This window comes from Cryptomeria japonica, chromosome 3 (assembly GCF_030272615.1).
Source record: "Cryptomeria japonica chromosome 3, Sugi_1.0, whole genome shotgun sequence".
NCBI lineage: Eukaryota > Viridiplantae > Streptophyta > Pinopsida > Cupressales > Cupressaceae > Cryptomeria > Cryptomeria japonica.
Genome location: NC_081407.1, coordinates 786,291,457 through 786,304,067, shown reverse-complemented (window position 1 = coordinate 786,304,067; position 12,611 = coordinate 786,291,457). Strand labels below are relative to the sequence as shown.

The 12,611-nt window shown below is 34.3% G+C and overlaps 1 protein-coding gene across 1 annotated transcript; it reads left to right on the top strand.

The window, feature by feature from the left end:
* Positions 1-9,145: 9,145 nt before the first annotated feature.
* On the top strand, positions 9,146-11,489 carry LOC131069581 (probable leucine-rich repeat receptor-like protein kinase At1g35710). The gene is made up of 2 exons (XM_058005086.2): positions 9,146-11,237; positions 11,322-11,489. The coding sequence occupies exon 1, from the start codon at positions 9,196-9,198 to the stop codon at positions 11,197-11,199; it is 2,004 nt and encodes a 667-aa protein (XP_057861069.2). The 5' UTR covers positions 9,146-9,195; the 3' UTR covers positions 11,200-11,237; positions 11,322-11,489.
* Positions 11,490-12,611: the final 1,122 nt, after the last annotated feature.

Genomic DNA, 12,611 nt, shown 5'->3' with positions numbered 1-12,611 from the left:
CTAGCTAAATTCAAAAAAATAGTTCATAAATGTGTAAGAATGTTCTGATTAATAAAAGCAGGATAGACATAATAGAAGGAATAGTTCTTAAAAGTGTAAGAAAGTTAAGAAGCAAAGAGATAATATAAGGAACCAAGATCATGTTCAATTTAGGAAAAGACTATTAGAGTAAATAAGTTAATCAACCACTCATTAATTAATAATCAACTAATTACTTAGGTCCTTTATTACTCTGTTCACTTAAGCTAAAATTATGAGTGCTTCTCTATATTTAGATTGAGCCAATTATACATTATGTTGCCTCAATTTGTAAGATGAAGACACTTTCCATGATATATCTTATTTCTTACTTAAAGGGCTCAATCTAGGGGTCTTTTTATGCTTTTATAAACATTCGTTTATCCTTTCAATCTAGGTTAATTTTAATATCAATTTTTTTCTTTTTCTCAATGTCTCTCAAGGTTTTGTATAACAATAATGGTCTATTCTCTTCAAATGTGATAGGTGTTTCGATTATAATTGATTTTTGGGATCTATTGAGTTTACTATTAACTCTAACATGGCACTAGAGAACCAAATCTATAGGTTCTTGTCAAAATTTCAAGATGTTTAACCTTGAGTAAAAATTGGTTCATCTTAATAAAATAGGCATCTCAATTGGATCTAGAACCACCAAAAAACATAAGGATTGACTATCAATTCAACAAAATTTAAAAAGTTGTAAAAGAAGAAAAAAATATCCTAAAGATAAAAAATCTTGTAGAATAATCTATATAGTCATACGACATTATACAATTTCTCAACCCCATTAATGAAAACAAGTGTATATATATATATATATATATATATATATATATATATATATACATTAGAGTAATCTTTTATTAGCTAATAATTATTTATTTAATTATTAGTCTATTATACTCTATGCTTAAGCTAAACTTAGGAATCTTATAATTCTTTAGGGTTTTCTCCTTTAGGGTTTTGAGGATCCTTTTATAAGGATTCTCTCTTTGTATTTTCATAACAAAAGTAATTATTGAATTGTATTCTTGTTTCACAATCAATATGACTCCTCTTTTCTGGATCTCTGAATTTTGGCCTCCATAGTTTTTTGCTTTTCTCCTTCTGTGACAGGTTTGCATGCAGGTGATCTTTGGGAGCTATAGAGTTCATTTTTCCTCAATGCCAATATGGTATCAAAGTTCGAGATTTGCATGCCCCTATTCTCTTCATGAGAGATTTGGGCCTTGTTCCTCAGATTTGTGTATTTGGGGGTTTGTGAAGTTTTTTTTTTTTCATTTCCAGGGTAGCTGATTTTTTGGTACATTTTGGTGCCAAAAGGACCCCACAGTTGGATTCAGAAGGCTGATACCATGAATTTTCATATATAATTTGCCTATTTTTGGTGACAGGGACATTTGTGGCATGGTTTTTATTAGCACATTTTTTCTTTTGGTCATACCTTGATCATACGGAGGTGCTTTTTCAAAAACCTTATAGCGTCGAAAATCTCTTTCCGAACTCTATCCAGATCTGGAGGTTTGAATTTTTTATTTTGCTTTTTTAATGGTGTTTTTTTTCTATCGAAGCTGGAGGTTCCTTTTTGCACTCCAAGAGACATAACTTCAGCATCTGAGCTCCATTTTTTGAAAACTTTATATCGTTGGAAAGCTTGTTCTGTGTTCTTTCCATTCATATGAGTTTTTTTTCCAGATTCTTCTTTAGGTATATTTTATTCAGTATTTTGTTTTACAACACTCTGGTGAATATCTTGGATGTTTCACGTCCTAGGATCTCTTTCTTTGAGTAAGATGTCTCGTCTTTGGCTGTTCTTTTTGTTTCCAGTCTTCTATCTCTTATGATCATTGTAGCATTTTATTTATGCAAACACATTGAGATAAAGTACCATCATGCATTTTATACTTGGGATCTTACACATTTTGTGCCTTGTTGTGCATGCACTACTTATAAAGTGTCATGGGAAGTTGATGTTTTCCTTTGTTTGTCGTCTACCTTTGTCACGTGAGTGTTCCTTCCACGACATTAGCCTCATGATGTTTGTCAAGTGAGTCTTCCATCCACGACACTATGTACTTTCTCTGCACCATCGTTGTTCCTGGTTCTTCGTCATGCAGTTCTTGTGTTGTCATTCTTTTCAGTGTCCTTGTCCTTCTCCCTTTTTAGCATTATGGGGAGGTTTGTCATGTTGTTCTAATGCTTCCTTGGTTTGACTGATCAACTCTTCAAGCTTTGGTGTTTCATGCCATATGTATCTTTGAGCTCAGTTGTTTACCTTTGTTTGCCATCTGATTCGAGTAATGTCATTTGAGGGCACTCATGCAGATTACAGTCTTCTCTACTTGGTTATGTTCTATTTCAGAGGAGGTTCTTCAGATCAGTAGTTACTCTTCGACAGTGTTTGCAGCTATTTCATGCTTGAGTCATGTCCTTCATGCTTTTTTGTTCCTATCTTCTGGGACACTCTTGTTTGGAGGCTTCTTAGTCCTTCACTTGAGCTTTCATCTCTTCTTGGAGAGGAGTTTTGTTCCCACAAGGTTTTTTCCTTTTTCTCCACTATACAAAGATTTTATTGTACTTGGGTACCTCATCATTGTTGGGACCCATTGTTGCTTTCCTGCATTTTTTACATGTTTTTTTAGTCCTTAGTTGTTTTTTAGCTACTTCCTAAGTTCATCTTGAGGGGGGGTGTTAGAGTAATCTTTTATTAGCTAATAATTATTTATTTAGTTATTAGTCTATTATACTCTATGCTTAAGCTAAACTTAGGAATCTTATAATTCTTTAGGGTTTTCTCCTTTAGGGTTTTGAATATCCTTTTATAAGGATTCTCTCTTTGTATTTTCATAACAACGGTAATTATTGAATTGTATTCTTGTTGCACAATCAATATAACTCCTCTTTTTTGGATCTCTTAATATGCAATGTATTTTTACACTTAACAAAATTACAAGGATATGCTTTTCAACAACAATCATAAAATAGAGATTAAAATTGTCGTGTCAAATATTTTTGATATTTAGAACCAAACTTCAGTTGGACAAAATTTATGTTTAAAAAAACAAAAGATTGCTTCAAACACTAAATATTAGAATATCATCCGAAGCTCTTCAAAAATTGCAACATGGGGCTCTTGGTTTTTTTTATCTTGTAGATTCCAAAACTTGCAATTAACAAGAATTACTAAAAGAAAACAAATGACAAAAAAAACTTAGCAATCTATCTAAAAAATAAATAAGATTATCACTAAGGCTTTGGAGGTGTTTCAAGGTATATTGGATTTATAAAATGAACCTTCAACACAATGCAACTTAGCTTCAAAATGACATACTAGATGGGTGCTGTTTCTTTGCCATGGAACTTTTTGATGCTTGAAAAATTGAGAAAAATGATGAATTTTTAGAAACATAGTAACAAAGTCTATTAAGAATTTAAAAAATATTCAAATCTACAAAAACATATAGCAAAGTTGTGACAATATGTATATGAGATAATTTTGTGACTATTTTGAGAGGATATCATAAAATAGATTAGATGAGATTGTTTTTATAAATAAAAAAGAATCTATAAACCCAAAGGCAAAATGTTAATTTTTTTTATCAATGGATAGATCAGAATCAAGATTTTGTATGCCTTTTCTAATACATCTTGAAAGTAATATATACATTGAAAAGGACAGAGAACAAGTGGTAGAGTATTAGGGTTTCAACATACAAATAGATGACATACTGGTTCATCAAGTGCCATAGTTGAAAATATCTATTAATCAGAAATACAACATAAATGTTTTAAAACTAAATATGAGCCGTGAAAATTCATTTGATGGAACCAAAGCACCATAGGCCTCATTGGTCAGAAATTAACAATGAGCAACAAAGATAAATGCAATAAATGAGTAGCAATAATATTATAATACTATAAAGGCCATAAAAGAGACCAACTTTAAGCAAACAAAACCATCAAATCATGCATACATAGCCTTAGTTTTAAGGTAAAGTATTCATATAATAGTATTGTAAAACATTAGTTAAAATGAAATAGAATGCCATACCTTGGAGGTCAAATTGACTTTATGGTCAAATGTAATGTTATCACTTTTCAGCTCTGCTTTCACATCTCCAACAAAATGCACCTCTTTCTAGGTGGTAGTAGATGTAAATGATTGGATGTGACAATGATGTCATTAGGATCTTAGACATACATATGAGATAATAAAAATAGTGGAAATATAATCTTGAAAGTTGTTCATAAATTTAAGATTTGCATAAAATAGTTTATAAAAAAAAATAAAAAAAATTATCTATTATGTGTATTTAGAGAGGGATTTCCCCCTAAGCTCTAACACTAAATCTCCAATTTTTTTATCTTCTAAAAATATAAAAAATCATGTCATGCTTTAATTTGGACATCAAGTTAGTATCTACAATAATTCATAGATCAAACAGGCAATTTAAATTATAATAGATAGCAATACTAAAATGGTTCAAGATGGTTTTGATCCTTAATGGTCCAAGGAGGGTTTGATAATAAAGTGGTCCAAAATGGTTGGGTTGGGCCCAATTTTGATTAATCACAAGGATACATGGCACAATAGCACAAATGCAAATAGGTAGTTGGTCTATGCATAAGCAAACAAGACTTCAACACATAGAGTGCTAGAAACAAGGACTCAGACAGTATGTACAAAAAGGATGCAGACGGGAGATAGTAGGGAAGCAGACAACTACAACTACATGAAAACATAATGTGGAACTACAATGACACACTTGATTGGGTTCTAGCACAATTCCATGCCTAGAAATAGATGGTACCCAGCCTTCGTTGTAAATATCCTATGGTTCACACTAAAGACTTTTCACATTGATTATAAGCACTTGATGCTGCAAATAAAAGTAACTGAATTAAGCAATACCCAATTAAGATTTGGTACATCATAGGTAACACAGGATTGCATCAATTGTAGAGTGTGGAGAAAGTTCGGAAAAACTGGGATAAAGACTTTGAAATCCTCACAACTAATAAAAAATTTGTGAAAAACTCATAGTGATGAAGATGAAATGTTTGATCTAAACTCATAGTGATGAAGATGAATTGTTTGATCTAAACTCATAGTGATGAAGATGAATTATTTGATCTAAAGATGAATTGTATTTTGAAGAAAGTCAGATTACAGTTCCATAATAGGTGATTATTGACTTTTCAACTCATTTCAATAGATGTATCATTATTTGTCTTTGTTGATAATGTCTATTAGTGTCATATGAATAGATAAAATAGATGAATATGACTAGCAACTACCATTTATTGAACTAAAACAGACTACTTGAACTTGACCTACACAAGAGATATGTTTCGGTATTCTAGCATTGTACACACACAAAAAAAAAACATAAGATAAAACGTGGTAATTTTTAGCATTATACCAAATCAAAATTAGAAGAAAATAAAAGTCACTACAATACTATCACAAGATAAACCATAACCAGTGTGAGCCAGACAATTCTTGATGTCCACAACAATCTTGTTAATAATAAGCCAACTTGATTGGGACCAACGATAATCACAGTGATAGAAAACCAAATGTATGTTGTCAAACCCTCAAATATCAGACTTTTGAACTATGCTTGTTTTCTTTCTTTTGGTTTTTTTTCCGATTGGTGGCCTACCTGCTAGTGGAGCTATGTTGCATGGTGCTTTTAGGACTTGCTAGTGGAGCTATGTTGCATGGTGATTTTAGGTTTGTATGGATAGATCTTAGTAGTTATAGTTTGTCATCTAGTTTTAGTATCACTCATTGTGATCATTGGTCACACACTTTCTAGCTGTTTAAATTTATTTCATCAGTGTCAAGCTACATATAATGCTGAAATAATAAGAATAAGGTGTAGCTAAAATGGTAGGGATGTTAGGATTATTTATCCTTCCAGAGATTTCCTATGTTGTTATTGGTTACTTTTGTGTCATCAAAGAAAAGTAGATTCTTATTCAATTTACTTTCATACTACAAAGAAATATGTCCAAATCAATGTTTTGTAATGGCAACTGGGATGAGATATGTGGAACATGTGAACCAAGAGAGTGACAAATACTTCAATTCCCCTCAACACGACAAGGCAATTCATGACCTCACTTAAACATACAAGCATTAAAGAAGAAGCCCATAGTAGGGTCTAATATCTAGAAAACATTCTATACACAAATTGTACAACGCAATGACACAATAATGTCGTGAGACGATAATGTTAGAATTTCAAAAAAACTCAGCATTTACATCCCGACACAACACAAATGCCAAATTAATGAGTGGGGCCCCCATATACCCAACACAAAAATGCTATGTGGAAGCACATAAGGGGCTACCCAAAGCCTTACCCTATATTTACAATAGTCACAAAATCCTCAAGGAACACTGGTTTTAAAAAATTCAGGAACTTATTGAAACAAAGGACTTACCAATCCACTCGAAGTATTGGTGGTGATACTAACTTGTGATCAAAGTTGTAATCTTGTTAAGAATATCCGCCCAATAAATCGCACTATAATTAATGCATTGAAAACAAGATGTACATACAAATATGACGGATTAAAATGATAATCTTTCCTCTGGTCCTCTTGCCAATGTCTGAAAACAGTCCAGGACCCTTCAATTCAATGATATTTAAGGTCTCCTGCAGTATCACAAAACCTCAAACATAACAGCTAGCAGCTGAAAGCAAAGAATTAATAAGTATAATTGAAAACCTTAAGCAAATTTTCAAGCGAATATAAGAAGAATGTAAAAGAAACAAGAAGGCATGCACACTATTGTTTTACGAATGCCATAAACATTAAGACTATCTAATTGTTTTACTAATGCCAACTGCAATCATTAAGAAACCTGTCCTTGCCCTCTCTACTAGCTACCAGTTGTGCTTCAAGTTAAATTTTTAGTTTTATAATTTCACGTAGTAAATAATTCACCAACCAAACAATCTAGAAATCATTGGCCCAATGTAAACAACCAACAATACATTTGAAATCCGATCTTAATCACTAGCAAAAACGCATGATACAAAATTCTGTAAAATGCAACAAGCTGGTGTAAGGAACTAACTTAACATACATTAAGTTAGTGTCTGAATAATTACAAAATTCTGAAGAGCAGCAAGCTGGTGTAAGCAAGACAAATATTTAAGGAATGATGAAGCAACTAACTTAACATACATTTTTTAGCCTCACCGTTGGGAGGATGATTAAGAATTGGTTTTGGACCACTAAGAATTCCTTTATTTAAAAGTAAATTAGCATTATATCACTCAAGCTATTTATCACAATAAAATATTTCAAAAAATATTGTCACCACATATTTGAAATAATTCTTTGAAATGGGAACACATTGCTTCCACCTAGAATGCAGAAAAACAAATTGCTTAGATATTATTAAACAATCAATATTCGTATGTTACCTATTTAACCTATTGCTAGGCCGAATCCGGGCTCTTTTTGCACCAGATCTGGGTACTAGTTCGATTTGCTTGCGAGTTCTTGTAGGGTTCTGCAATTTGGCCAAAAAAATCTAGCATTTTTATTTTTTGCATTTATGTCATGAGTAATCATTTTGAAGTTATGCATTTTTAACTTGAAACACAATGAGATTGTGAATAGTGAAACAGATGCAAGATACTATCATGCTATGGACACTGAGCACCACCCAGGTATTGCATTCAAATTATTGACAATCACCATTTAAAGTAAACATGTGACCAGAAAACCACTGTGTGCATTGAAAGGATTATGGCAAGTATGTAGGCTAGGAGAAAACATTTAACAACAAAATAACTTCGAAAACACAACCCTACTCACCTTAAAAAGTTTTTGAAAACCTAAACACTAAAATGCCAACTTTGCATCAACAGATGGTTGCAGGCAAACTTCACTTTACAAGAAAGTAAACTCAAGAAGCATACTCTTAAACTAGAGCAAATCCTCGAACACTGCCACAGACACATGTAAGAGATAGACAAAAGGTCGAACATATAGAGAACTAGATAAGCACATAGAATAATACTCTATATTGATAAAGAACATTCTCACGAAGGGCTAACTAGGTTGTATAATACATGCCTAGAATTAATCAGCAAAATATTCCCGTGGCTGGACTAAATTGACCGTGTTAATTGACCGTGCTATTATTCCCTTAATAACTAGGGTTTGGGAAATCCAAAAAATAGCAGAATCCGTAGAGGCTATCTCCTTCTGCCTTATTCGGATGTGCAAATATTTTTTAACCATGGCAATTAAAACCAGGGTTCTTCAAATTTGCATGCTCTGTAGGCAACTGTTGAAATTAATTAACAAAAAATATGAGAAAAAACAAGAACGTATATTTTATGATTCAATGATAACAAGAGATTCACCTCTCCTGAATACGCAGACCCAAATAAAGCTTCTCTTACTGCCAAAATCCAAAACCCTAGGTCTAGGTAGAGTGGCATACAACATTCTATTAAACCAAAATTACTAACCTTAGATTTCACTGATGCGGAAACGTTTTCTGTTCACCAGATGACGGAAATCTTTCATTTTCACAGACTAAACATCCACAAACTCATTAAAATCGGCATTCAATTATAGTCGTCCGGCGTGTTCTGGAACGCATGTGCAATACAGATGGCATTTAAGTGGCATTCTTAAATGCCAGCTGCTACCTTATTTTTACATTTAAAACCAGAATGCCAGCTGCTGCCTTAGTTTTACATTTAAAACCTGTACAAAAGCCTAATATAATAATATATATTTCTATATATTAATTCATGTAATATTATTTATGTAACTGCTAGTTTTATATATATGGATTCACCTATTTTCATCAATTCGTAGCTGCTTTCGGCAAGATTATTTAAAAACTCTTTAAATTATACATGAAAAGCGGCGAACGGAAATTGAATGAAAAAGCCAACGGTGCGAAATCGAATGGCTGTCAACTGTCAAGCTTGCACCAGTTGAAATAGAAAATGTCTTGAACGTAATAAAATAGTAATAAGTAAATGACATGAACGTCCACTCGTTTTCCATCAATATGAAAGGATAAAAAGAAAATTGTCACACCATGTATTTATTTTTCCAGTTCCATGCCCATTCCATTCAATACAATCCTTATGTGTTTTGTCCCCCGCTGCTTTAATCTGCTCTACCATGGCTCCTCTTCTTTTCTTCCCTTTGATGATGTTCTCCATTTCCATCTTTTCAATCTCCGCTCTACCTCACTCTCTCAATAATCAGCACAAACAACAGCAATTGCTCTTGCGATTCAAAGATGAAATTTCCCATAATAGCACCAATTTTCTGCCCGACTGGACACACCATATACCCCTCTGCAATTGGTCTGGTCTTACCTGCGATCCCTCCTCTCACTCTATCCTCACCCTAAATTTGTCCTATATGAATTTAGACGGCACCATCTCTCCTGTCCTAGGGAACCTCTCCTCCCTTCGATCCATCGATCTCTCCTTCAATGCCCTCACTGGCCACATTCCACCTCAACTCAGCCAACTATCCTCTCTCCGATGCCTAGATCTCTCCAACAATGCCCTCACTGGTCACATTCCACCTCAGCTCGGCCAACTTTCCCGTATGCAGAAACTCCATCTGTACCAAAATCAATTAAAAGGAACAATTCCACCATCTCTCTCTGATTGCCGCAGTTTGTATTTACTGTCACTCACTTATAACCAACTGCAAGGCAGCATTCCGCCTGAGCTGGGTCGCCTCACAAGTCTGAAGTATCTTTACTTAGGAGCAAACAATCTCACAGCTACCATTCCCCATTCATTAGGAAATCTGTCCGCCTTAGTTTATTTGGAATTGGCAGAAAATGATCTGACAGGTAACATTCCCCCTGAATTGAGCATGCTCAATCACCTGCAATTTCTTTCCCTTTTCACAAATAATCTCATAGGTACCATTCCCCCTGAATTGGGGAAGCTCACTCGCCTGCAGGTTCTTTACCTTTATACAAATAATTTATCAGGCACCATTCCCAGTTCTTTCGGAAATCTCTCAAAATTGACTGACTTAGTTGTTTCAGAAAATGTTCTCAGTGGTGAAATTCCACCTCAACTCAGCCAACTATCCTCTCTTCAATACCTCGATCTCTCCAACAACGCCCTGACTGGTCACATTCCACCTCAAATCAGCCAACTTCTCCGTATGCAGAAACTGTGGCTGCAGAACAATCGATTACAAGGAACAATTCCCCCTTCTCTCTACTCTTGCCGCATTTTGGATGGACTGGGTCTCTCTTATAACCAACTGCATGGCAGCATTCCGCCACAGCTGGGTGATCTCACAAGTTTGATGTATCTATCCTTAGGAGGAAACAATCTCACGGGTAGAATTCCCCGTTCCTTAGGAAATCTGTCCGCCTTGGTTGAATTGACATTGGAGAAAAATGATCTGACAGGTGCCATTCCTCCTGAATTGGGTATGCTCACTCAACTGCAGGTTCTTTCCCTGTGGGGAAATAACTTATCGTGCAACATTCCCAGATCTTTAGGAAATCTCTCAAAATTGAGCGATTTGGAGTTGTCAGGAAACCTTCTGACAGGTTCCATTCCCACTGAACTTGGCATGCTCACTCACCTGCAAACTCTTTACCTCTTTAACAATAGTTTATCAGGCATCATTCCCAGCTCTTTGGGAAATCTCTCAAAAGTGACTGAATTATTTCTGTTCGGAAACTATCTCCAAGGTCCCATTCCTCACGAATTGGGCATGCTCGCTGATCTTAAATATCTTCACCTTTTTACAAATAACTTATCAGGCACCATTCCCAGCTCTTCGGGAAATCTTTCAAAATTGGTTAATTTAGAATTGTCAGAAAACCAGCTCAGTGGAAAAATACCAGATTCTCTTAGCAGCCTCCAGCAGCTAGAAAATCTTTATCTTGAGCAGAACAAGTTAACAGGGGAGATACCTGTCAGTTTAGAGGGATGTCAGAGGTTGGAGGTCCTTCAGTTGTCACAAAACCAGCTAAGTGGAAAAATACCAGAAATCTTTGGCAGCCTCCAGCATCTGAGATATATTTATCTAGCGCACAACAAATTAACAGGGGAAATCCCTGTGAGTTTAGAGGGATGTCAGAAGTTGACGAAGCTCTACCTGTCTTACAATTACCTGTGGGGAAGGATAGCTCGTTAGATTCGCCGAGTACAACAATGTTGCTTATACTACTCTAGGTAATTTTTTTTCCCCTTTTCTTTATCGTGGCATTATCATTTTGAATACCCTTCTAAGATTTTAATGAATAAAATTGGTTGCAGAGTATGGATTGGGCTGGAGTGTTACTATAAAAGAAAATGTTTGTATTGAATCAATTATGAAGTGTTTAATCCTTCTTATGTTTACTAGTTATGTCGAGAGTCTAGAGTTTTATCCAGCTACTTGATGCAGAGAATCACTATCATGTAACAGGCCATGTTGGCATTGAAATAAAGCATTTAATTTTATAATATGAATTTGTCTGATGAATTGGTTCGAATGTCGGATCATATTTGTTAAATAGGCTCTCAAGCCGTATGGAAGATTCTGGGTTTTCTTCAGATCTCAATGTTTAAATATTTTCTTCAACAAATCAATCCTGTAAAATATTATCCCAGCCCAATGGATATTATTGAAAAGAATTTTGTTTTTTTTCAAAATTATGATATTTTCTCTATATCTGCGACATCCTCGAAATTCTCTTTCATTGCTACTGATTAAATTTAGCAGTTTCTCTGCCAGATGGTTCCATGGAACATTTCATGGGTTAGCGGACATTTTAGTAAGTAGGATACAACAATTTCTGCTACATCTTAATTTGTTCACGAAAAAAACCAGGGTTACATATTGAGCAGCCACTAAAAATTTAGAGACAGGACTGTTTCTGTCCTTTGATCTTTTTAATGCACTGCGAATATATCGGAGAAGCTTAGAATTTCAATAAACTGTTGGAAATAGTAATCCCAGCTATGGATTATGTTGTCATTACTACATTGAATCTTATTTTCTCTGTTCAAATCTGAAATTTAATCTTATCAACAAATTTATTACTGTGTAGTAACTCGGATCTTATATCTCGGATCTTATATATAATCTTTTCATCAAATTAATTATTCTGTAATAGTCCATATGTTGCACATGCTCTACAGATCTTGAGCTATGGTTCGTTCATGAATCATATTATTAATTGATCTTCTATATATTGAAACGAGTTTGGAAGTGCTCCTCACTCTCTGATGAGTCCAGCTCCATAGATTTGTAGGGAGATCTACGATGTTATAAGTCTGAAGTTGTGAAGCTAGGTGTCTACAGCAGAATGTAATGGTGTTTGTGTATATAAAGTGTCAAAACTCTCTCAGATCTTTGTTAGATGTAATAAACTATAAATTAATATGCCTGTTTTCTGTTATTTATCCTCTCCTGTTTCCTACATAAACATCATTTCAGACTAGAGAATTTTAAATTATAAAGAATGTAAGATGATCTCCAATTCTGATATCTCGTTTAGATCATCTACTCACCCAGATGACTTAAAACTCTCCTTATTAAAACACAATTCTCAGAACTGCGAA